At 43.7% G+C, this 27,448-nt stretch overlaps 2 protein-coding genes across 4 annotated transcripts in view; both read right to left on the bottom strand.

The window, feature by feature from the left end:
- ahcyl2b (adenosylhomocysteinase like 2b) overlaps positions 1-18,761 on the bottom strand; it is a 40,032-nt gene extending 21,271 nt beyond the window's left edge. Inside the window, exon 1 of one of the 2 annotated variants that reach the window (XM_056425128.1) lies at positions 18,325-18,761. In XM_056425128.1, the coding sequence (XP_056281103.1) occupies positions 18,325-18,660 (336 nt within the window). In that variant the 5' untranslated portion in view covers positions 18,661-18,761. The remainder of the gene's footprint in view (positions 1-18,324) is intronic. The other variant, XM_056425127.1, reaches the window with a different exon arrangement.
- Positions 18,762-19,409: 648 nt separating this feature from the next.
- Positions 19,410-27,283, bottom strand: tmem209 (transmembrane protein 209). 2 transcript variants are annotated; one of them, XM_056425130.1, is made up of 16 exons: positions 27,218-27,283; positions 26,672-26,837; positions 26,473-26,531; positions 26,247-26,378; positions 25,874-26,103; positions 25,550-25,754; positions 25,161-25,336; positions 24,963-25,034; positions 24,715-24,811; positions 24,323-24,448; positions 24,133-24,230; positions 24,031-24,054; positions 21,625-21,739; positions 21,381-21,478; positions 20,486-20,559; positions 19,410-20,307 (listed from the first exon to the last, which is right to left on the bottom strand). In XM_056425130.1, exons 2-16 carry the CDS (start codon positions 26,809-26,811, stop codon positions 20,250-20,252), a joined length of 1,704 nt encoding a protein of 567 aa, XP_056281105.1. In that variant the 5' UTR covers positions 26,812-26,837; positions 27,218-27,283; the 3' UTR covers positions 19,410-20,249. The 2 variants fall into 2 exon arrangements, with proteins under 2 accessions (XP_056281105.1, XP_056281106.1); XM_056425131.1 differs by lacking the exon at positions 24,031-24,054.
- Between the last annotated feature and the right edge of the window lie 165 nt (positions 27,284-27,448).

Below are 27,448 nucleotides of genomic sequence, written 5' to 3'. Positions count from 1 at the left end.
TGTGAACAGTGAATATTAACTCAATACTGGGACACATGGGAAACTGCCACCGTCACTCACCTGTGTGATCCACAATCAGATCGGACTCAGACTGCAGGGAACCAAGAGATAGAGTTGCTAAAAAAAAATTCTACTTGTGAAAATCACAGCAGCAGAGGTGATGTGGGGTTAGGGTTAGTGAGGCCAGGCGTAGGCCATCCAACTGAAGTGGACTGTGATGGTTGGTAAGGAGGATTTGGACAGCATGTTCATGCTCTTTTTTGACGCAATAATAATGAATGTGCACAATGTCGATAATCGTTCCTTAAAGTTGCTAAGCAACTACTGCAAATCAGTTTCAAACACGGGGCGACTTTGCCACGCACCAGCACTCTGAAGTGCGAAAACAAAACCAAGGAAGTACCCATGCAGTCTTGCATTTCCTTTGACTGTTTTCATTGAAAAATAACAAATACACAGAATCCGAGACACCCTCAAGTGGCACCCATGGAAGAGCAAATGCATCTCAGAGATCACACACACACACACACAAAGTTGTGTGTCAGGACAGCTGAACACCATTGGATCTGCGGCACAGGGCAGAGAGATCGTCTGGGCCGGCCAGGTGAAACAACAGTAAGCCGCTCCAGGAAAGAAGCAAGGAAAGAAAAACAAACAGGCACAGATGTACCGGAGCAGCAAATACGATGAGATACGATACCGCAGCCATTTAGTGCAATTGCAGCTTATCGTGCTGAACTGGTAAATTCCTCAACTAAAATAAATCAGAAATTAATGTAGTTGTACTTAAGGACATTTGTAGGGGTTTACCAATGAACACAATGTTTGTCAACAATCTTAACTTCTCCTATAATATATTTGACCTTATTACCACTGTGCTGTACGATAGTCGTTAAGTATCTGTTGATTCACCAGCATCTGTTACCGGAGTATGTCAGAATGCAGCGGAACAAACATGTTGACAGATCTACTCCCCGTGGAAAATGTAGGTATCTTAAAAAGTCAAACTACATTGCCGTTTTCATGCCATGATCAGCAACACCTGAATACTCAGCATTACATCAATGTGCTTGGATTGTTTTACCCTCTCCATTGTCTTGAGACCCACCAGATGACACACTCTCCTCCTTTACGTTTTAGCCAAATTGAATCAACAACCGCCGATTCAAAATTCACAGGGACGCAAACGCGTCATATAGCCAACGGCATTACAAGAAGGCATGTACAGACTGTATCCTACAGAAGCGATTGCAAAAACAATGCAAGGTGGGTGGATTTGGTTACAAGTGGGTTGTGTGTATGAAACTTACACGGCAAAGAGCAGGCAGCCTTCAAGAGAACATTACTTCAGATCGACCTGAAAATACCGCGAGGAAGGGTTGACAAATATGCCACGGTAAGGATTCAACCATAACAAACTGATGCCGGCCAGGTCACAAGCTTGGATCTGGTAGCTACGACTTTTGTTTTTAAACAGGAAATCAATGCAAGTCACCTTTCTGCCCTTACTTAATTTCATCCAATCAATCAAGAGTTCTCTCCACAAGAACAATGGACATATCAAAGTGCAAAACATCAAACTCCCTCTGCATTTCAGCTGTACTCAATAAGCCTTTGGCATAACTCCAAGAGGGGTGTTTCGCAAAAAAAGTTTGAGGTTTGGCAAAACATCAGCGGGGAATGATGTCTTGTAGTAGTCCAACAGTACCTCTGAAGTCTCGACTTTAGGTTAGCGCGTACACGGCTTCGGCGGAGCTCGAGTTCGACGTCATCTGTGATGTCACTGACCGATGAGCCGACAAACAAAACACCTGGAACTAAACGCACAGGCCTGATGTCGCACACATTTCTTTGGCTTGTGTTCGACCAGGGAGGGTTGAAGGAGCAGGCCGAGTGCCGACAGTGAGCGGTCCGGCTCAGGTTAGGGTTGAGCGTCGGGTCACATTTATATTACTTGCTGCTTTTTGTCTACGACCGAAAACTGAATATCTTTTGCTTCTGGACTGTTCAGGCAAATCAAGAAACTTGTAAACATTGCCTTGGACTCATTAAGAGGATCGAGTTACTAATGAAATGTGCATTGTTCATCATTCTATACCCTTTGTTGGTCCTTGCGTGCGGATTCTTGCTGGGAAACAACCACCTCCTTCCCCTGGGTTGCATGCCATCAGCCAAGTGATTCACATAAAAAAGAAGGGTTCATCGCAAAGTCAAAATTCCTGCATGCGCGCTGTGCATGTGTACGTGTGTGTGTACTCAGCTGTACGTATAGGGATGCGAGCGGGTATGCGACGCCGACGACAGGCAGCCGCGTCTTCACAGCAGTATTGTCTGCAGGGCGTCCACGCATCGTACCATGTGAAAATATCCTCCTCCGTGTTTCTGCACAGGTCCTGAATATTTTGGTTTCTTAAAATATAATACCGAACCCCACAAAAAGAAGCTTTTCCTTTGCTTACACAGCTTTTTTTCTTTCTTTCTTCTTTAAGTTGATCCATACCAGAAGATATTCATCTGGTAGGGGCCACACCTGTGTCGGAAGGAACCCAATCCTAATCAAACACAATGGGGTCATGGGATGGAGACCCCTGCGGCAACCCAACACCGGGCCTCTCGAGCAGTCAGCTGGGCCGAAGCTCTTCTCTCAAGCCCAGCAAACATGTCACGACTGAGATTTGGTTGCAAAATGGTCTTGATGCATGAACTACAATAAATACATCAAAACATGTCATTCACATGTCTTTGTTTGGTGGCCAATGGGCATCAACAATTATACATCCAAGTGGGATACGTATTATGTCTGCAGCAACCTACTAGATAATGTACTAGGAAGACAAATGTAATGTGATGATGTTCATGATGCACACACTAATATAATTTGCACACTGCCATGAATCGTCTCCCAGCGACACCTTCAACTGGCCAACAACGTCGTGAGCTCAATTACGTTGATGTGCACGGTTCCCTCCGGCTTACATTCCGATTCATTCCTTTGTTTATATCCCGCTCCGTGCTCAGCTCTGTTCATCTCATCCAAGCTTCGGGGGCCGAGACTTTATGCCTGCACGGCCACACAAAGCAGAGGGAACAAGACATCCGGTCCACAGGAGGCTCGATTGTCAGCTCATCCGTCTCGTGCCGAATGTCATTATATAAACAGACCTCGAGTTGAACTGATATGAGAACATTTGTATGCGGTGTCGTTCTCTACAGCGGTTTGAAATTCGGAGCCGTTGCCGTTGGGAACGTCTCCGGTGAACTGAGGACGACGGAGAGGAGTGTGTGAGGAGGCAGAGTGTCAATAGACTGAGGACAAAAAGGAGACACACTCTGCCTCACCATAATCATATTTAGAAACACTCTTACGAACAGCCTTTCATGCTGCAGGACACCCATAATTACTGGGCGAAATTACACCGAATCACCATGGCTGTCTTTCTGTTTCTAGACCTCCCCCTCAAAGAGCTGCTACAGACCATTGAAGGCCACATTATTCAACCCCCCACCCACCATTACCAAGCAAAGAGCCGAAACCTGCGTTTGTCTTTGTGTCAGGGATGCTGCGACCCCGTGTGCAGTGGGATGGAGCCTCGTCTGACTGACAACTGGTTGTTTGTGCATTTCCTTGATTGAGAAAACTCTGCCAGCAGCTGTGATGCTTCCATCAAGGCAGGCACACCTTTTCCTTCTATTGAACTCATGCAGTATGAACGAACAAGAACATCAGAAAACTAGAACAAATAAATAAATAAAGAGCACATTGTGTGGAGAGGATGCCGTGTAAAGAAAGGCTGAGGACGCTCATATTTATATCACTCACAATAAAAGCACCAAGACGTTTTGAGGGGTTAGTTGAACACTTTAAAAACTATTAACATTCAGTCGGAATTACAGGACCTCGGGTGGCTATAACTCACTATTAAGAATGTATGTTTCTCGGCTTCGTACATCCCAACATGGGTTTTAGATTAGTCGCAGAACAGCAGCTTCCCGTAGAAATTTTTTATTCCATCGTTTGGCGACTCAACATCTTGCAATCCATCTGAATCAGTAAAGAGACGAGCACTCGAGGTAAACCAGCAGAGAGCTGCGGCACGGCCCTTTGTGAGGAAGCCCAAAGGGGAAGAAGGGAAGGAAGTGTTCTCCATCGGGCCCATTGGGAAGCTGGCTGTTTATACCTCCCTCCTGCTGCTCCCCTCTGGGGGAACCCAGCCTCCCCCGCTGGCAACACAACCTGAGCTACAGCCAAATGGCGCACACCAAATCAGAATATGTGACAGCATTAAAACACAAAACATCATTCTGGTTCGTGTATTTTCTGTATTGATTAATTATCTTTCAGAAAATCTCAGCCCAACAACAAGACTGAATTGCTACATAGACAAAAACACTTACAATCTATAATTCTACGTTCCTATAGTTGACGATCATGCAAGTGATTCATTGCCTAAAACGGATACATTTTATTTTGCTGTTAATGTGGCAGAAGAGAGCCACACGATTTGGCTTAATATTCAAGAATGCTTTGGTCAAAAATGTTGTTCCATCTGATTTCTGGGATGGGATACTGGGTTATGGGAGGATGATTGTGTTGCATAGGCAGGCTTGTGCTATCCTCTCCATCCAGATGAACCGGGCTGGAAGCGAAGCCCAATAGTACGAGAGCGTTCGTCAAGTCCTTAAAAAGGTGCAACAAAGTAATTCAGTCTTCAGGTCAATCACACTTCTAAAGTCCCAGGTAGACAAACTTTGCAGCCACAGCAAACTTTCACGAGCATATGGACACCAGTTTTATTTAATGTTGTTCCATATTGTGCCTGGCGGGGTATAGCAGGCCAAGCGGCAATGTGATTATAGCAGTAGGAAGGCTAATGAGGACGAAACAAAGTTTAAAATGAGGCCGGGAAGATGAGACCGGCTAAGTGCAGGGAGGGATACTTTCAAATCAAGTACCAATGGGCTTTTAAAAGCTTTATGTTTGGATGTGTTAGACGTAGAAAAGTGAGAGTGATGACAAAAAAACGAGACTGCAGAGAGAGGGAATGAGGAACGTGTTGAGTAAAAAGGCTAAGTGCTATAAACAAATGTCTGGAAATATCCTCAAAGATAAATCCTAAAAGTGCTTCTGCCAGGCGGTCCCAAATTTGGAAGTGATTTAGGGAAGATGACAGACCTACAACAACTTTAAAAGATTCTGAAAGAGAGGTAAAAAGAGGCATGTATGGGTTCTCAAAATCATTTCCAGATATTGAAAATAATGTATTCCAGCAATTTGGTTTTTCAGCCATAAATATTGACTTTTAGTACCTTAATGGCTCAAGTCCAAAAATACTGTAACCTACATTACCCATAATGAGATCCATTAGTTTCATTCGGCACCAACGACTTGGCAACTATTTTACAATAACATGGCAGGTGTTATTTTTGTTGGTACAATCAATATATTATGTTGGAATGAAACTCCTCTTCAGACGTACACAACAGGTGTGAAGGAAGTTGCAAACAAATGTTTAGTTATGAGGCACAAATAATGAGTAAATAAATAAGAAATGTGTGATTTAACCCAAAGAATCCAATGGCAATCAAAAGCAGTCAAGACCCCCTGATGGAAAAGCAGACGTATTTAAGGTCTATATGAGACGCCAATGGACAAAGAAACATATACCTTATTAATGTGTAGGTTCTCCTACGCACAGCCCGCTGAGGACTTCATGCTTACTTCTCTCTTCATCGTCTTCAATACACTCTCATTCCTGCCACGGCACTCATCCTTAAACGACTTGACAGACCGGGGAGGAGACCGCGGTTTATAACGTGCATGTTTTTAGGAAGCCCTTGGATGGCACATCGGAGAGTTGTTGACTGGTTGTTCTCTACGCTTTCAACCACTATTCCTGGATTACTATTGTGGTTGTCCACCAGAAAAACTCAAAATAGACTGTAGTAGACGGAGAGGTTCCTGGGAGTTACTTCTTCTTCGGCCTTTCTTTCTACCACCACCATGCACACACAGTCTCACCCTCGTCACACATGCCCCGTCTCCCTAATTGTAGCTCGAGCAATCACCAATCCCAGCTAGCCAGGGAAACGGTGCCGTCTGATTCAACTCGCACTACATCGATGTCCGGGGATGATGCCCAATAGACAACGTACGGCCTGTACTGTAGGCTGCCTGACACTGGCGTAGCAATAAGGAAACAATATCTTCTGCTTTTCTTTTTAATTGGCAGCCTTTAACAGCAGGGCCAAAATACAGGGCAGCACATTTAAATGACACCTTCCCAATGTGTTGTGACATTGGTGACAGAGCCGACAGGTTTCCTGGTCTTCTGACAGGCCATTACTGTTGAGTACAGGATAGTCTGTCACGCCCAAGGCCGTACTGCCCATGTATGACTACGGTCTTTGTTGCATGAATTCATTTTCATTTTTAAACTTGTACTTTTTTAAAAATTTATCCACATACTGGACAGATTGAAAACTCCATCGCTGAAATTTCTGCTCTTCTGTTGTGCAGTAGGTTATCATTTAACAGCGCTCCAGTTTTCCTCACGGTCCATTAAATCAAACCAGCCAGCAGGGGGGCAAAGGTACATGTTTTGCACCCCTCTGTTCACCTTTTGTCTGAGTAATGTCCAATTTTGTGCGTCACTGGCACTTTGAGAGTCACAAGTCAAGTTACTGTCCAACACATTGCAAACGTGTGCGAGCAGTAGATTCACCTACGTTTTCACAAGGGTAAGCTGCTGTGTCAGATAAAAAATTAGAAGCGGCAATGGGAAGAAAAAGGAAGTCCTCCACTGACACGGCACGGCCATCGAATAGGAAAGACTTTCTGGCCGCTCTGACCAATAGAAGGAGAGAGGAAGCAGCTAGTGCGAGGTGGTGCGTGCGTATCAGACCGCATGCTGTCCCGAGGCTGGCTGTGATGTAACAACGGGCCCCGATGGTTTATATACACTGACGAGTGCTCATAATACCACACATCACACACACGGTCATTACAGTTCATACACTTGGCATTTACTGAGCCCACACGCAATTACCAGTGGCCGTACACGTGACATATATAGCGTATATATCGCCGGAGGCTTCGTGCCAACACAGGGCTTCACTCCACTCGGTGCAGCCACGTCACCGGCAACCCAGCAGGTCGTCCTCTGCTCTTTCACGCCGAATACATACAGCGTCAGTATATATACACAATGTGAAAGAATACACAGACACATTACACAGATGAAGGGCTGACAGTGCCAGCTGCTGCTCGACAGACTGGTGGCCACGTTTACCAAAAGTTGTGTTTTGGGAACAATAACGGGATTCGTCACTACAGAACAGATGCCAAAGTATTTCCCCCGCTGCCTACGGATTCCACGTGTGAATGCAGAATCGGTTTACCGAGATTAGGTCTAACCAACTGCTGCGGCCCTAAATAATCAGTGCTGCTGTGAACTGTGGAAAGTATGCAGGGCCATCCGCACTGAACACCGCCGACTGGAACAATCCACGTCCTTCCGGTATGGTCTGGTAGTCACCGTAAAGGCCAGGGACACTGATACTGGGGGAGAGCAAGCAATGAATGACTGGGCTTAGTGACAGATTAAACCCTATACCTGTTCCTTAACAGAGTGGTGGGAGAGGAGAACAGCCAACACGCTTCCTGTAACATTCCTCTCCATTCATGTCTGCCGCAGAGCGGAGGAAGAGTGCCAAGACTGCAGACTTCACATGTCAGCGAAGGACAAATTGAAGATGTCATCAGCACACACCGGTTTCAAACCGTTACATTTCCAATGTCCCCCTGAAACACCATTAATGCGTTGAGGCTATTCAAACACAGAGTTTAAGTTTGGTATTATTTGCGACTATGTCAGCGACAGTTCTATGGTGTGCCCCCTAAAAAGGTCATTTATCTAACGTTAAATGGGTCTTCGGTGCTCCCCAAAAAAAAAATGTGCGCGCGCACTGTCTCTATTGCTATATCACCGTAATTAGCAGGCATCTATGTATTTTTTTTGCTTTTTTTCCCCATAAATAATGGAGGCAATGCTTGAGGAAATCATTTTGCTGAAATAGATAGGCTAATAGATTGACAATTAGAGATGCACCGATCAGGTTTTTTGGTGCCGATCACTGAAATCAGTATCTGCCGATCCGATAATACCGATCACGGTGTTGATTGAAGCATTCTATTTATTGTGTAGCATTATTGCCTAGGACTATGAGGAAATACATATATAAAGCACCTCAAACATGAAAGAAATTACAGATTTCTTTAAACATTTAGGACTTTTACTTTGAAAAATTTCCTAATTGATACATTAAAATTGTTTGATTGCTATTGTAGGGGATTTCAGATATGTATGGTACACATCTGCATTATTCATTTCCTGGAACTCTTGGGGAAATCCATTTACAGGACTTTGTTTAACATACAAAAGTCTGACTTATTTTTATCAACTCTTCCTTGGTACAGTAAATTTTTTTACTGCGAGCATAATTTAAGCTAAATCTCAGAAACGATCTCTAAAGATACAAAATCAGTTCATTGTTTACTTTTATATGCTAGTGTATGATTTGTCGACATCTTATTTTGAAAAACGGATGTTGTTTCACGTGGTTCTTTCCGCTAACTTTGCAAAACCGAATGTTGTCACATAAATCCTTCCGCTAACGTTATCAAAACCCTCGCTCGCTCCCGATCGAATGCGTTTACCGTGAGCATCAGTCTGTAGGGGCAGACATGTGAGAGTCGGCTGAGTTGACCCAGAGATTCAACTCGGGGGACGGGGACGCCGCTCGGTGGTGAGGATCCCCTCGTGGTCCTCTCACTCTGCGGTCCTCGCCGGGCGCATTTACTCCGTTGCGGTGCGCGGCGATTGAAACCTCTCTGATAGTTCTCGCAGATATTATGTCATCTGATCGGCCGTTTTGAGAACGCCGATCAAAACCGAGAATGGGAATATCAGCCGATATGGATCGACGCCGATCAGATCGGTGCATCCCTATTGACAATAGTCCAGGTGTATTCGTGCAGGTCGGGCTGTTGAGTGAGTCATCAGCAGCTGGCCGCTCTGTCCATTCGCGCACCTCACAGTTGCGTATTGATCAGACAAGAAGACACGCTTATTAACTCGATTACTATTGATCAAAACAGAACGAGGGTTCGGCTGTAGCCTACTTGAAACATACTATTGAGAACATATTCGCTGACATGCACGTGATGAACAGTTTTTTTTCTTTTTTTCTTCCATCGCGGACTTTTTTTTGCCTTAGGCGCTCGGGATTTGTCATAGGCGCTCGGGAAAACGGCGTAGGCGCGCGCCCAAATGTTCTCTATGCAGGAAAAACCCTGGTTAAGGGAACAGCTCACTCTCTCACAGGCACACTGCAGTTGAGAAACTTGGTCTTGTTGCCTTTGTGGATCAAACTAGGGCACAGCGTGGAGCCCATTGGCTTAGTGATTATCTTTACTATTGATCAGATTGTTTATAAAGCTGTTGTTTCCAACTCTAATTGGCTCTCCGACAGAATACAAATAAAGGCAAACAGTTGATGATATTTGATCAAATCCAATCAACAATGCCGAGGCGATTACGATTATTATACAGCAAGCTGCATCTACAATACACATCCAGCCACTCATCTTTTCACCCATGCAAACATTCTTCCATCACTGCATGCTTCATGTCTTATTGGCCAATGTTCATTCATTTTTAACCACTACAGCTCCGATTGGTCAAATCCTTTCACTGAATTGAACAACAAATGTTAATGTCAGTCATTAAGCTAAACAGGGTTTATTTGTCTTCCCTCATCTTGAATTGCCAAAAATACCTCTCCTTTTCTACCTGTGGGGAAAGTATAATTACATCAAAGGCACACAGACGGGTCTATTTTTTAATAAGCCCATTATGGAGGCAATGATCTACATTTAATTAATAGGAGTGTGTAGCAGATCTTCAGGTATTAGGCTGGATTTGGATTCCTCCTTTATCCTCATGGTGGCAAAAAAGAGAGAACATTTGCAATGCGAGGAAATTAAATGTTTAAAGCAGCTTAAATCAGTATTTTTTTTAGATCACCAGATCTAATGACCACGTGTAATATGTTACTGGACTCTCCAGAAGCTCTACTGGGACGTTTCCAAGCCCCATTGCTGCTCTTTTTTGTTTTACTGCAATTTTATTGTTTTCGTTTTCTTGTCAAACGCTCTTATCCGCATCGTTTTTAGCTACCGCAGGTTTTCAGGAGAAAAGCTGTGCCAAACCCTCTGCATGCTCCTGGCCCAGCAACAAACAGTAGGCAGCATTAGCAACTAGCTTGTAAAAAACCTAATATTTCCCTCATGAGTTGGTGGATACCAAAGCAGAGTTAAAGGGAGAGTGAAAGCGTGACTTAAATTCATCGGCTCATGACCAAACAACTCCAAATGAATGATAATGATGCTCCGTGCTCGCTGGATGTAAATATATATGCATACAAGGCTGAGCGTATGCATTTCCCAGCCCAAGGATGTTCCAGATATAAACAGCTCTCTCCTCTGTCTGCAAGGGATGGCTGGTTTGGCCTGACTAATCGGAAGCAGGGCAGACTGATGGGCGTGTGGGGGTTCATTTCAGGCTTTGTGAGGCAGCACTTTTTCTGTCACAATGTTGAGCCTTTGTGCGCATAGTGCTCGAATATGGAGCGGCATTCCTCGTCACGCTGCAGAGCCAGCTCCGTGTTAATGTCCACGACTGTCTCCTTATCCTCATGTAAACGCAACACTGTGGGCTAGTGGGCACACATACATATACAGACTCACACACATCAACTGGGTTGGTTCTCACTCACTTATTGAACAGCGACTAAACCAAAAGGGTCTTCTTGTGAACACACGGGTTCCAGGAAAAATGAGTGATCTCCCTTTCCCTTCATTCTGCCCACTTAACTGTTCCAAGAAGCTGAGCCTTGTCAAGAGTCTTGAGATGGGAAAGTGTTTAACTCAATGAGCTATAAATGCTCGGTGATAGCAAGCTGTGATGACGAGGCAGGAAATGAATGTCAACCGGGGAGTCACAGATGGACGTGTGTGGGTGGTACAATCAGGAAGAGGGAAGCACAGACATCGGCATGGCCAACAACACAGAGCGACTGCATCAGAGAGACTAAATACGAATACTCATGCCAGAACACAGAGCTACTCTATTGTGTCTTAGGGCTCCAATATACCAAGTGTTAAGATGTATTTTGGCATGTTGAGTATGGCACTGCGTGTTCAGTACTTCTCTCTGCCATTGGAAATCAATCACATTGGTGTGAAATTAATTTGGATTATAAGTAAAGCAAACCTAGAGTGTAATGGCTGAAAAACTGACAGCGCTAGCAGGTAAAGTACAATAGAGGCTCCACGACCTAATGTCAAGGTAACTAATTAAATATAGTTTTGAAATGTCATGGGGGAAAAACGTCTGATATGACCATTACTAAAGCTACTGGGCAAAAGACAAACTTCTGACATTTAGGAAACTGCATTAACATTTATACACGGGTTATTCCAATAGAATTCATTCAGAATTATTTTGTATCTCAGCAAAGATGAACCCACTTGGTGGCACTCCAACACACGTGGCACATCCGTGTGTGTTCATGAACGTACAGTATCAATGACAACTTGAATAAGTGGTCACAACTTTCAGCCACATGTATTTGTACAATTGTTTAAGCTGAAAGTAGGGTTTAAAACAAATATTGGACATTGAGATCAAGAGAAACTGATCTCAAATCCCACCATGCAGCCCCACAGCATCGGAGCCGCTAGAACGTCCCGTCTGCACAGTGATGAAGGGATCACGATCTGGCACCCCGAGGGTGAGAGAAACTCAAACTGGTGTAAAGTTCCAACGGACCATTTCCTAAGTCGGCCTCTGCGACTCGGGTGAAGATGGTTAGGGAGGTGCGAGCTCACACATTCCTTTGTTCTCCGTGCCTGAGATGTACAGAAGGCAGAGCACATGGACACAATGAGACGGCGGCGAGAAAGCGACACAGGCACAAAACAACCAGAGAAGCGACAGACCCTTCAAGTAGTCTGTCACTTCATGAAGGGTCCACAGTAGTGCCGAGTGGCACACAAGGCAAGCAAGATGGGCAGAGGGGAGAAGAAGCAAAAATAGAAGTTTTGTGACGTGCTAATTTGAGGAAGAGGAGGGTGAGAGCACCAGTGAAAGATCAGATAAGTGTACTCGGGGCAAAGCTGGCCAAATATACACCCTCTTCCATGAGTGGCAGAGGCAGCAAGGACATTCAGAATTACTCAACAGCACCACTGGCTTCCTCTAAGAATATATTTTAAGAGTCCACTATGGATCGCCCATCCTTTACGTTTACAGTATTTATTTTCAACATAGTTAAAAACACTGCCTACCTCCTGATTATCTGCTTCCGAGTTCAGGACCTAAATCAAGTACACATTGATGAGGTGCACCAAAAACAGAAGTTCCCTTTAGGATTAATTTGACCCCATTCAATGTACAAACATAAAGTGCCTCACACTTAAACTTGGAAAACATAATTCTAATAACAGGAGGGTGAAACATTGAATCGGGTCAAAATGACCCTAAGGCGACAGGAGGGTTAACATAAAAAAAAATGTACATAGACTTTAATGATCCCAAGGAGATGTAAGTGTCATAGCAGCAAAAAGAACAAGGGCACATTAAATCGATTGAACGGACAAATAAAAATACCAAACACCTTGTGAACTGAAAGGGCTCTAAATACTTCATGTACTAGCCAGTGTAATACACACCGTGGCTTGCGAGTGATGAGATGTTCTCCCATTATGCCACCTACCCATCTATAATCCAGTGTCTACAGCATTTGAAGCGTCTACACGCACCGTATGAAAAGAGGCAGAGCAGACGCTTTCTCCCGAGGAGACTGAGGTCTTCAGGAGTGCCGAGTCCTGAAGACCTTCTTTGACTCTGTGGTGGCATCAGCCATCTTTTACGGAGTGGTCTTCTGAAGCAGCAGCATGGCAGCGGCTGACCGGAAGAGGCTGAACAAGCCGATTCAGAAGGCCAGCAGCGTGCTGGGGTGTCCTCTGGACGCTGTGGAGGTGGTGGGGGACGGGAGGATGATGGCAAAGCTCTTGATGAACCACGCCTCCCACCCCATGCAGGACACTCTAGCAGCCCTGCACATCTCCTTCGGCCACCGGCTGATTCCTCCCCGGTGTCTGAAGGAGAGGGACCGGAAGTCCTTCCTTCAGCTGCTGCCAGGCTGCACAACACACTGCAGTAGACCACTAAAGCACTTCAACACTGGATCACTTGGACACTTTAATCTGTCTACTGTTCAATACAATTTAATTACTACCGTGTATATATTGTTTTGTTCCTTTGTATATTTAATATCGTTATTGTATTTTATTTTTATTACTGCTCTACTGTGCACCCGCTTCTGTGATCCTGCAATTTCACCGCTGAGGGACTAATAAAGGAATATCTTATCTTATTTAATTCAGCGATACATTGTTTTATATACTCCCTGATTGTTCACGACAGGGCGGGTATCCGCTGAAGAAACCCTAGAACTGGTGTCCCGAGGAGACACACTGAAGCCAACCCGTGTTCTTGATTGATCAAATTCTTACCAGTGACTAACTCCCCATCAATAAATCATTAACATCCAAGGTTCGTCGTCAAACAAACGTGTTAAAACTCCTTCGCTCCACTCCCCCATTTCTCAGTCCGGCCCGACTCAAGCGTGCAATATCATGAGTAAGTGCTTCATACGCCGGCTGACGCTCTGCTCGGGGGTCACGGTCGACCCCTTGTCCTCCGTGCTTTCCCCGGCGACCCCGCCAGTGACCTCTTCCAATGGTCAAACGTACTCGCTGTCCTCCAAACACCTATGAAATGTCCTGTCAGCACAATAACCAGGACAGCAGTGTTTGACAGAGAAAGCAGGAGCTATAATACGATAGATACGTCACTTGAAAAAGACGAAAAGCCCTCTTCTAACTGGCTGTGGAGTTTTATATAAAACATTTTTTTTTATTAAATTAAAACCAGCATTTTGCATTCATTAATTTAAAGGATAGGAGTCATTCAAATGCTAACGTGAAGATGAGGAGCATAAACATATCACTCCCAATTATGTTAAACAATTTCTACATCTCATCCATCTCCTTGCTCGTGTGTGCTGCAAGTCATTATATAATGTTTTAACTCGCACTGATCCTTTGATTCCACAGTCAAAATGTTATTGTGTGGAAAGGTGACATCATTGTTGGAAACCAACTGTCAGTGAGTCCAAGAGCAAAGTAACGGTGCAGCAACTGTAACGCGTTCAGCATAACACCGTGATCTCTAGATGTTAGGGGTCAGCGTTTGGGAGTGGACGGTGCAACAGCTACACCGAAACTGGGCAGTTCGTTTTCCTTTGAGCTTAACGTCTGTGGAGGAAGGGGTGGAAGAGGGAGGGGCGTCTGGAATTGGAGCCGATGCAAATTATTTTCTCCCATTCGCTCTCTCGGGGCATTTCTCAAACTTCACACCGGGGTTCCACATTTCACGTGTCAAGGATGCGTACTTGTGTGCCTTAAAAAGGACACTGTCCATCTGTCTCATGTTGTGACGCATCTCAGGCTGGCAGTGTATTCCAAAAGGAAATCACACTTGGCACTTTATCTTGCTGCCGAAAACCACACAGCGGGCAAATGCTGCACTCCTCACTGTGACTCCAGATGGGCTTTTTATGTTATATACATCTTCTATTCTGAACTTCTGAACCTAAATGTATAGCCACTTGTGTTGCAGTGTGGACAGGGGGAAAGCCTTTTCAAAAAGTACAACCTCTCACAACCACGATGTAAATACATCTTCCTAAATATGCCGTTTTGAAAAGCATGCATTATTCTGATGGTTTCATACTGTCGATTAGAACAAAAAAGCCAACTTGTCCCCACGTTTATTACTTTCTAAGAAACAGATTTCATTCAGGTGATTAAGACAATGCTGACAATGCAAAAGAACAGTGAACTCTTATCCTTTACGAGCCAACTTTGTAGAGCCATGAGAATATGAATATAACTAATGAGCAAACTGGGTCCAGAACCAACAGCGTAATTAATTTCTTCATTGACCATTTACCTCATCAATCACACTCCATTGAAATCGATTTAGTGAAGCAACTTGGCCAACCGGCTCGGACAAAGAAAGTTTAAAGGAAATGTCATAAACACAAATCTTTCAGGATTATATTTGAGCGATACCAAATGAAATAGATAATATGTTCCCAGAAAGACCACTAAAGCAGCGTAGGGGGGGATTGAAGCAAATACACAAATCAGACGGGCGAACGTGGAGCATTGCGTTATTTTTTTAATGCGTAACATCTTCCCAAATAGAGCAGCCACCGGTCACTGTAAGCCTGTTGATCAATGAGCACTACCAGGAACACCAGCTTCGCGGGTGACATAACATTGCACCAGGAAGAACCATGGAGTCATTCAAAAATATTATTGTGCAAGCTTTCTGAAAACCCGTTCGAAAGTGTGGTCATTTGCCAAACGTCACAAGTGAGGGGAGAAGTGTTTCAAGTCAATACCACGGTGAAAAGTCTTGTGTTTTTTGCCACCAAGGCAGGCGACCTTCCGGAGTTTATAAGAGACTTAAACTTGGCTTCGTCCCAAACCACATACACCTGAGCTGCAGAACTCCTTGCCAGTTTACTCATCTCCCCATCTGGAAGTAGCGCCCTGTAGTTCCAAGAAGTTGGACATATTCATGCGAAACCATGTGGGTTACGATGAAACTCATCACTGGACTCATGAAGATGACATCTGGGCCCCACCAACAGATCGCTGGCATTTTAATCCCCTCATGTGACGGCATGATAAAGCGTGGATTAAAAGATAGCCAGCCATCCAGTCAGTACTGCATACTTGCATCGGCACCATTGCGTCGCTGACCCTTGACTGCATTGGACAAGCAGAATTGGTCAGATGTGTATCTATAACGCAGCGAGTGTGCCATAAGATCCACGAGGCCTTGTGATGCGATAGGCTGAACCTTCTGTACCAGTCCATACGATAAAGTAGTTGATCAGACAAATGCAGCGACAACTAAGTCTTTGAATTAAGATAATGGACGGATATCTGCCGCAATGCATTTAGAGTGTCTTTTATGCATTACTCAGGCTTACTGATGTTTACATTACATTTATATATAAATAAAAAAACACCACCGTTGACCCTAAAAACTCAGAGGTGCCTTGTATTAGGTTAAAAATGATCACTTCGTTTTTTCTTTACATTAAAATTGTAATCCCTTTAAATTAAAATGGGTTAAACAGAGAGTATCCTACCCTTATTAATTTAACATCAGAAAAATGATCAACACTGTCAATACATTTTATTTGTATAGCGCTTTAAATTGTTGGTATCTATACATCATCTGGCTTCAACCAACTACGCCCACACGTTTTTTTCCAACATTGAATACTTTAAATGTCAAAAAAACATTTAGCCTCAGAGAGGAATAAAAAGTACACCTTTAAAAAAGGATATTTGTTTTACTAAATAAAATTAACCTGTCGCATTTTGGAAATTAACTGTATGTACCATGTTCCTGGATGCAAAATGGGTCTCCTCAATAATCCAGATGTGATCGCTGCCGTCCGGTACATCCGGTTTTCGGTTGTCCCCCAAATGTGGATCAGCCTGTGTGCCCAGTGCTCCTGACCGCTGCTTTACTTCCATATGCCTGCTTGCTGTGACAGTCGGAGGTACGAGAAGCAATCTGCTCTGAGCTGCTGTCGATGTGCAGTCCATTCCCACAGTGCACGATCCAGCTCTCCTCCTCTGGGTCTTCTATTGGGGCTCCCTTAAGGGTGGCCCAACGGGATAGGATCATTTTAAATGTGCATTTGGGGGTGTGGGTGGAGAGTGCGTCCCGTCCGACTTGTACTGTCCCTACAGATCTCACCCTGACAATCACCAACTTTTTTTTTGTTTTCTATCTCCAAGGGTTCATCGTGAAAACACACGTAACAGGTATTTTGCATTCATGTCGCATGCCACAAACTGGAAAACACAATTGAGTAAAAGCCTATTTCAACACCCATTGTGTTTTACCATTGGACTTGTTTAGACCACACATCTTTAAAAAAAAATACTGAATAGGATCACCACTGATTGAGTGCTCTGGAATGACCACAGGCTATAAATCACTTTTCAACTATTAATAATAACTGATCAGAAGGACAACGCTGGAACCTTCCTCAAAGGATTCCTTATCAGAACTGCTCTTTCCTTGAACCTTGCCCTTTATGTCCACTTCTCACCCCATCAAGACTTTGCAGCACACAAGAAGATAAGATGCATTTAGGTCACAATCGCAGCCAAGAAACGTCTGTATCCTCACTCACCAAGGACAAGAGCAGGCTGACTCAGTCCGCCCTCTGAATACAGTACAGGTGCCCAAAGGGCTCAATCAGGCTCGAGAGAACTAGGTGACAGTGGTGCTCTGGAGTCAGGGGTTACTGCTGTTGTGTCACAGTTAGATCACACACACCTTGGGTGGCACTGCGTCAATAATACCCAATAAACTGAATTGAATTACCACGCCATGTTTTGTAAGCAGTGGACGGTGATCTTTATGATCTGAGGTCAAGCAAGGAAGCATCGCAGGTGTTAAACACAGTCGGTCTCCCAGGAGCCAGCACCGAAATGTTCTCTTCCAGCTCACTACATCATTTTTTTAAACTAGCAACTTCTAAATATGTTCTAAATAAGATAAACTACTGTACTGAAAACAACCACACATATATCATGTCAGCTGACAAACAAGATGATTAAGGCAAATCAACAACGTAAGCTTCCATTAGTTAATTAAAATGCTTATTTTTTGCTAGCATCATATTGTGTAATCTGCATGAAGCATAACGTTCCTGTTATAGCAGCAACGGTAAGCATGAGCTATTTACAAAATAAAATAAAAAGGGAATAACACTTTTCCACAAAACTTGTGAGCAGTTGAATACTTTTAACCAGCGGACGTTATGTCCTGAATATTTAGCGATGTCACCCTCAATTAAAAAAATAAAAGGGTACACCCATTTTGTAAATAGTAGTTATCCCTTATTACCCCCTCCACCGTGTTATTAACATCCAGCACCATATTTAAAAGCGTTAACTGATACTGGATCAGTTTCAGGGTGCCAGCTAGCCTGCTAGCATCCGCACACAATGCGAGCTCTGGCTGCGACGATGCGCGGCGGTCAGCACAGCGGAGACAGCGGCTCGTGTAATGGTGAACGTGGTTTCTCACTCGCCTTTTTCATCCGCGGAGCCTCGGCCACGGTGCCGTCGCGGTTGACGAAAGCCTCTCCGCCGTTCTGCTGCGGGTCGGTCCGCTTCATGGCCGACGCCTGCGGCATCTTCGCGGAGTTCGGGTTGAGCAAACCCAGGCTGCCTTCTCCGGCTTTCGCGGAGGGCTCCGCTGTTGGGGACGCGGCAGCGGAGAAGCCGGCCTCGTGCGGGTCGTTTCTGCCGAGGGTCTTGCCCTCCGAGGTCGGTGTCATCGGGGAGCCAGCCAGTGCGTCTTTGCCGGTGGGAACGTCTTTGAGTTCGACCTCTGCCATTTTCGCTGCCACAACCTGGACTGACATCGCTGCAGTTTCACAAAGTCCTCTTTTTTTTGCCAAACACAAATAGCGAGTCAAGCGGATGTGAGCAGCGAAGCGACTGTGTCGAGGTGCATTGTGGTCCTGGTAGTTCATCCAAGTGTCTCAGTTCCCTACCGTGAGCCAACTCCAATAATAACACGTCTGACATTATACAACACAATAGTCAACAGTTAAACAGTGAAACTGTTGACATGTGTTTTATTTAGCTGACAAGCTGTCATAATTGATAACAGCAGGGAACGTCACACTGGGAACTGCATTGTGGGAAATGACGTTTGCAATAAGAGGATGAAACTTAAACTCCAAAAAAACCGCAATGCCTGACAATACCGTTTGTTCACAGGGCAATCAAGATTAATATTTCAAAAATAGTTTGTCGGTCAGTTCTACACGTGATTAATAACACCAGGGTGCATATTATATCATTAAGGACTTATTTCATTTACAAGTAATTTAGCAGATGCTTTTATCCAAATTTCATCAAAACAGTGTGTTCTGACACAACGATTTCATAATCATGTAAATTGCCAGTCAGCAATGTTTTACAGCCTCTAACTGCACAAGATACTGCATAACATTACACATCTCTAGAAGTGGATGGCATGCATTATGTCATGAGGAAAAAGGCACAAACATGGTTAATCTAAATAATAATGAACTACAATGCCACCTAGTGGATGACTTCAATTGTAAAACAAAAGAATAAGTGTATATATATCATGAGGCGGATGGAAATTAACACTAGCAGTTTATTTTCAATATCTGAATTTTATTCTAAAGTCTTGTCACAATTGTAAAATCGCGTCATTGAAAACAAGCAAACATGTGGACGGTTTGAAATGTAACAAATGGCTTTTGTAAAAGATGTTATATTCTCAGAAAGACTTTGGTGATTCACAGGCTGTTCATTTGTTCTCCATCACATATGAATTAGCATTGTACATAGTTATGAGTTGCATTGCAGCCTCGTACTATGGGAAGCTTCACGAGAACAGATTTATAAAATATTTGAATATTGTGTATTGCTTCTCTTTGCACAAGTCCAAAGTGTGTATGTGACTTCCAGCATGTCAGGAGCATCCCTACAACAGATGACAATCATTCAACTACAGGAGAAAAAAACCTGCACACCAGGTTATTGAAGGTGAAGAAACAAATGTCAAGTCTGCTTACACTGTATTTGCATTCATGCTTAATGGCTCAGAGCCATTTACAATTCACGAGAATACATCTGAGGTATAATATTTACAAGGCTCCCATGATGGTACATTCTCAAAATACAAAAAAATCAGAAAACCAAGCACTAGTTAAAAAAATACTGCTCTGCAGTGTATCATAAGCACACCGTGGTGCAACTTAAATTTGTCTTTAAAATGACAACACCGAATGTTACCCATTTGGAACCTAAAATTGAGAAAATGTCCAAAAATATGCTTTTTTTGTCTTTCCAAAGGATAATGCTGCTTCTGATGTGCCCCAAAAAGAGCAGTCCTTAAGATGAGGTGGTAGTCCGACCAGTGTAGAACAAAAATCCACTTGCAGCTTTTTGTTGCTTGGTAAATGATCAGTCATCAACAGTTCTGGAAAATCCACAAGATGTTCACACCAGAGAGGCCGAGATTTACTCTCCTGAAGAAAAAAAGAAAGAAAAGCAATTTAATTATCCCAACAGACGACAAGCCAAGACAAACCGACCATTTTAAATCAAAATGCAATATGTGCTTTGGTGTTTTACCTTTTTTGTTGAAAATCAATCACTATGTATACGAGCTAGAGTCTTTTACAGGAAATTAGTAGAAGTACTCACCCCAGCATCCCTGACTCCTTAGTCTTAATGAGATAGAGGAACATCAGGATTGTGTGGAACAGGTTGTTCCTGCCCTATAATCGAAAACAAGATGGGTTCCTGTTAAATCAAAGCATTTAGTAGTGAAAGATATGCTGACTAGTTAATTCAAGACATATCTGTTGTGATGACCTGCATTACTTGGCTTTCCTACTCAGGGATATTTGTCACATATGTTGAGATTACTGGAATGATGAAGGCCACTAGATACAAAGCTCTTTGTGCGTGATTAGTGTACAACAGGTCTTTCTTTGAACTTAATCGTCTTGACTTAAATCGGCCCATACGGTGGAACCCTGGCTTACAAGCAAACAAAAATATTTGGTGTTAATATTGACCCTGCTTATTGACAGGGGGTTACAGAGCCACTTGGGGCCCAAAGACTCTTTGCAGATGCCCAGAAAATATACGAGAATACACACACGCGCGCCTACTGGGTCATAAGCGATGATAAAGGGAAGTTATTTTGCAGGAGTCCAATCATTTTTGGATTCTAATTACAAACAAGCGAGTTGACAACTTTACAGAATACTGGTAAACCAGATTTATTTTCTCAAATGTCTTCCGTGTTCAGGTGTACTGATTTAGAACATGATGTCTCATTGTTAGAAAAGAGGGTTACACTGCTCCCACGGTTAAGTTTATGTACTTTGCATTTATCACATTGCATTTTAGAAGCATTTGACAAACGTTCAATTTGAGTTACAGCGCCACCTCAGGGACACCTATAAATACAACTTAGAAAACTGACTTAAAGCCGGTAAGGGCAAAATAAGAGACCAATCTGTTTTGCGAGATCCTGAAAACAGAGACATTATTTTTTTTAAATAAGAACACTGGTTGTTTTTGCCATCACCTGGGGTAAACTGTAGATATGTCCCTGGTAGATGAGCTGGTAGTGAGGGGGAGTTGTGCTGCTTTGGTGGATGCAGAATAGGCTCTCCTTGGTAACATCTATGAGAGTTAACACAAAAAGGGACACAAGAACTGAAACAGCAGGAAGACGTTACGATAGAAAGTAGATACTGTGTTTCAAGAGTAGAGTTGTTCAATGTTGTTTCCTTCCCGTTTCTCCATTGTGTGTGTGTGTGTGCACTAACCAGGTTTGTCTGGGGTGTGGCTGAAGTGCTGAGAAGTGAAAGTCTTCCCGTCTGGGTACTTTGGGTGAGGAGGCAGTCTGGAGTCCAAGTATGTACAAAACATGTGCATGAGGATCTAGAGGGACAAAAAAAAATAAGCAGAGGTATTTGGCCAACGTCCCCAATTGATGAGGAAAGCCACCCAGGCTGTGACTGCATCATGTTTGCAGCCAGGGCTCCAGACTGCGACCAAATGGTCGCATTTTGCGCCTAAAATTAGACACAGTGCGAGTAAATTTTTCATCAACTCGCGCATGCGCGACCAGTAAATTAGCAGATTTCTTTTTTTTGTTATGAAATATTTTTGTTGCTGACAAACTTGTTCTACACTTCAGCCCACTATAGTTAGCGGTAATGCCTGAATGACTGGTTTGCTAACCGACATTAACTCCAGAAGAAGAAGAAAGGAGACGAAAACCGAAGCAGAAGGCTGGCCTGTGTGTGAGCGGGGGCTAATGTGTGAAAAGAGGCGCACCGCAGCGGAGGGCCGCAGAGTGAGAGGTCCACGAGGGGATCCTCACCACCGAGCGGCGTCCCCGTCCCCCGAGTTGAATCTTTGGGTCAACTCAGCCGACTCTCACATGTCTGCCCCTATAGACTGATGCTCACGGTAAACGCATTCGATCGGGAGCGCGCGAGGATTTTGATAAAGTTAGCGGAAGGATCTAAGTGACAACATCCGGATTTGCAAAGTTAGCGGAAAGAACCACGTGAAACAACATCCGTTTATCAAAATAAGATGTCGACAAATCATACACGAACATATAAAAGTAAACAATGAACTGATTTTGTATCTTTATAGATCATTTCTGAGATTTAGCTTAAATTATGCTAACATTAAAACATTTTTACTGGACCAAGGAAGAGTTTATAAAAATTAGTCAGACTTTTGTATGTTAAGAAAAGTCCTGTATATAGATTTCCCCAAGAGTTCCAGGAAATGAATAATGCAGATGTGTTCCATACATATCTGAAATCCCCTACAATAGCAATCAAACAATTTTAATGTATCAATTAGGACATTTTTCAAAGTAAAAGTCCTAAATGTTTAAAGAAATCTGTAATTTCTTTAATGTTTGAGTTGCTTTATATATGTATTTCCTCATAGTCCTAGGCAATAATGCTACACAATAAATAGAATGCTTCAATCGACTCGGTGATCGGTGATCAGCAGATACTGATTTCAGTGATCGGTGATCGGCACCAAAAACCTGATCGGTGCATCTCTAATCATAACATCATCAAACCCTAGATGGTATTGAAAAGAGAACGTGCTGCATAGTAATATTTATTTTTGATTCCGTTTCCTAAAAGAAACTGCTTTCTATGAATGCATTCAATCAATGGGTGGGGGGGGGGGTGGTGAAAGTCTTCTCACCCGTGTGCGTGCATCACGGCAGAACTTCGATGTCGGTGCGCGCATCGCTCTGTCACGCGAGCCGAGAATTGTTGACGGGGTAGACAAAATTACAGAGTGGCGGGTGGAGATTTCACCCTGTTATAATGGTAGAAACACTGGAGTTGATAAGCGTGTCTTCTTGTCTGATCAATACACAACAGTGAGGTGCGTGAATGGACAGAGCGGCCAGCTGTTGATCACTCACTCAATAGCTCGACCTGCACGAATAGAGGTATTTGGCCAACGTCCCCAATTGATGAGGAAAGCCACCCAGGCTGTGACTGCATCATGTTTGCAGCACATACCCTGTAGTCAAAAGACTAAAGAAGACCGTGACAAATTCCACACTCACATTTAAGCAGTAAGTAAACTAGATACATTCATACATATGAAAAGTGCCGTTATCACACTAACTCGTCCCAACCTGTGCCGCCTGCTCTCTCACTGATGTGTGTTTACAATTCATCTTATCCCTAGAAGTTTGTGGCCAAGAAGAAAAAAAAAAAACTTTTGATAACAAGGTCGGACACAACAAGGCATTATGGGCAGCACGGTGGCTCAGTGGTTAGCACTGTCGCCTCACAGCAAGAAGGGCCTGGGTTCGAATCCTGGTCGTTCCAGGTCCTTTCTGTGTGGAGTTTGCATGTTCTCCTCGTGTCTGTGTGGGTTTCCTCCGGGTACTCCGGTTTCCCCCACCATCATAAAGACATGCACCGCAGCCTCACCCCGGTTTGTATGGATGTGAATGAATGTTGGTGGTGGTCGGAGGGGCCGTAGGCGCTGATTGGCTGCCACGCTTCCGTCAGTCTGCCCCAGGGCAGCTGTGGCTACTGATGTAGCTTACCACCACCGGGATGACTGTGTGTGTGTATGACTACTGGACTCTGTAAAGCGACTTCGGGTGACTTGAGAAGCGCTATATAAAAATAAATGATTATTATTATTATTATTATTTGAGGACCACAAACCTGTACGTTTGACAATTTGCTGACCTGTTAGGAAGCACATGATAAATCGAGTAAATATCTGGCTGCCCCACAAGCTTGGTGTTTCTATGCGTGTCAACTCACAGTACAGTCTGTGGGGAGGTCAGTGTCCCACTTCCTGTTCTTCAGAATACCGCCACCGTTCCAGCGGAAGGAGCTCATGCAGCCGCTGTGAGCCAGCTCTGACAGGACAGAATGCAGGAAGCACATGAAACACATACATGTTCAAGAAATTAAGAAATTTCTTCCACAATCATAATATTGTTGAACCTACCCTTTATACGATCCACGAGATACTCCTGGTTGGGAGTGATGTCCAGATACTGAACAATAGAGTTTATAGTGGGGATGGAGGAGGCTTTCATCACTGCTGCCTGTTTCAGGCTGGTTATGCTGGCCTCTGGTGGAGGAAAGAGTGAAAACATGCAAGACTCAAAAATCAGAAGAATAATAAGTGAAAATCACAGTAATAAGTCAAACTTAAGTCATTTCCATATTACATAGTTGTTTTTTGTATACAATGCATGTTATACAGTTATTAAAAGAAATTGCTATCTTGCATGTACATGTTTAATTAAATGTTTGATGAAATTAAGAAAAACAATAGCAGTGTGAGGACAAAGCACATTTATGTCCAAAGATTCATGTTCCCTGCAGGCGGTTTACCTCCAATCTGGAGCTCCGGGCAGCCCATCCTCCTGAGCTGGCTGTTGACGGAGTCGGTTTCCTTGACCAGGGGGACCAAGATGGTGTCACTGATCCACTACGAAAGACACAAGTAGATGTATTTTCTTACTCAAGTAAAGTGTCGATGGATGTTTTGTAACAAAAAACAAGAACACAAAAAATAAAAATGACATGAAATTCATTTTTTTTTAAATTATGTAGTTCTGCAAAAAATGTTGAACACTCACATTTCTAAGCTTTGCTGTCCAGCTATCAATGCGGTCCAGTACAGGACGACTGGTGGTGATTCTGGCCCAAACCTACATAACAGGAAGGGAAAATATATATAATTTCATGGTAATTATACACTTCACACACAGACTAGCAGGTCTCAATCAATGTTATTTTATTGATTTGGGGCACATAAACAATGCATATTTACAGACCTCCTCTGCAGCCTGCTTGGAGCCCAGATCTGTCTCATCCTTGTGGGCAGACGGGGCCAAAGAGCGGCAGGCCGGCTGGTACAGGAACTTCTTCAGGCTCTGGGCGTAATCTCCCACTGAGCGGTTGTAGTTCCAAAATGTTGGGCTGTGGCTCGGAGACACAGACTCTGGACTTCCTGTAGTGAGCATCAGGTCATTCTATGATCACATACATCATATTTTTCAGCATTTACTAAAACTGATATAATAATTACAAACCATCTCAAGAATTGATGAGCGAGAGCTTGTAAAAGCAACCTATTGTCTTTATCTGCCTGTCATTTAGTGATTGGAGTGCTTTTCTATGTTTATAATAAGAATGGAGTTCCTAAATTACTTGTGTACTTTACCTAACTGGCTGCGGTGACTTCTCTCCTCCTCTGTGCGGAGGAATCTCTCCAGGATTTTCAGATCCTCCATGTAGTCCTCCTTGCTTCCAGGAGAGTTAAACACAGAGGGGGATGTTCGATATCGAGCTCTCAAGCTGGACCCTTCTGCTGGTCCAATGCTGCTGGGGTAGGGAGAGGAGCCAGGGGAGGAATTGTAGTTCAACACCTGAGAAAGAAAGAAAGCAATGCACTGAATGTAAAGAGGGAGAATTACCTCTGAGGAAATTCATAAAATGACATTGACCCAGCACAAGCTAATCCAGATAAGCGATCTAATGGGCATACCTTTCCGAAGGCCAGTGAGGGTGAAAAGGGCCCCCCTGCACTGTTTGGGGTGGATGGGCTACCGAGAGGAGGGCTGTACCCGGGTACACAGCTGGGGGAGAATTTAGGGCTGGTTGTGGCCGGCCGTGAGGGACTGAAACTCAGCACGCTCTGGCCCTGCAGCGGGGATGATTGGGCCGGGACTGGGGTCTCTTTTTTTTCTGGCTTTTGCGGAGGAGAGGCCTGAATACCTGTAAGGGTACAAACAACCATCATACTTGATTATACCCATACTCAAAATCTAACAACCAAAGTGTGTAAACATATATCTAATAGAAAATAAACAAAAGAAGTGAAAAATACTAAATCTGCAGGCAAGAAAACCGAGCCTTACTTGTGTTTCTCAGACCCAGTAGGTGATGCTGTGTAGGGGATACAGCAATGGTGGAGGGGGCCATTGTGTATTTGAAATATTTCCAGAAGTCAAAAAGGGCATTGAGGCTAAATAGAGAGGCTAGCACCAGTTCTGTAAACATAGACAGCAGAGAAGGACATACTTTACAGAATTTGATTGAAAACCTTTTACGCTCTTTTAACTCCAACAGAAAGTGTGAACTCACCAATATACCAGATAGGCCAGTATATGATGCTGAAGTGATGGCTCAGCAATTTCCCTGACCTAACAAAAAATAAAAGTGAACAAGATAAGCATATCATCTCACCGTGCAATGGAAGAGTTGGGAGATTGGGGGGACACTCGAACAGGGCAGCATTACAATGGTTGCAGGACAGCACACTATTGAACTTCGAGCAACTTACATTTCAGTGTAAAGCATGCCAGCTAGAGACACGTTGAGGACTGCCCAGGCCAGGACCACCTGACGAGCCTGTTCCTCCCTCCTCATCCTCAGCGCCCTGTCTATCATGCTGGGCATCCCGTCCTTCGATGGGGTTAACATCCTTAGCTAGATCGGTTCTGTTCAGGCTGGGACAAGGAGCAGAGGAGAAACACTGTCAGACAAAGCGAGTGTGCACTACGCTACATTCAAAAATATATGAAATAAAGCCCTACAAGTTATTACCGACGCGTAGCAAGTGTTACAGAGCAGATAATGATCATTTAGATAGACATCGAGTCACAGTATGTGGCGCGAAGTCTCTGCATGACTGACAGCTCGAAGTAACGTTCACGCACTTAGCCGAGCTGCTAGCTAAAGGTAGCTAGCTTACATATAAACAATACAACAACTGGCGGTTAAGTATGGTTTCAGTGTAAATGTCAACTCCCCCAAAAACAGTGTTGTATACCAAATGAATAAAACCAAAAATGTTATCCAACATGTAGGAAATATGAATAAATCATACCACGCGAAAGTGAATGACAACTGCGGCGCTGCATGTTTTGTAATTTAACCGGAAGTTGTCATTCGTACTTCCGGTCGCAGCAGCAGCTGCACGTTCAGTTCAAGTCTGTAGCGCAAAATAGGAAATTTAGAATTTCAAAAAATGAAAAAGAGAAAGCACAATTTGATTATACCCACGGAGAAGAAAACATATTTTTGTAACGTTACTTGAGAGCAAACAATCATGGTCTGC

The sequence above is a fragment of the Pseudoliparis swirei genome, chromosome 10 (assembly GCF_029220125.1).
Source record: "Pseudoliparis swirei isolate HS2019 ecotype Mariana Trench chromosome 10, NWPU_hadal_v1, whole genome shotgun sequence".
Lineage (NCBI taxonomy): Eukaryota > Metazoa > Chordata > Actinopteri > Perciformes > Liparidae > Pseudoliparis > Pseudoliparis swirei.
This window is presented reverse-complemented; position numbering and strand designations above follow the sequence as displayed.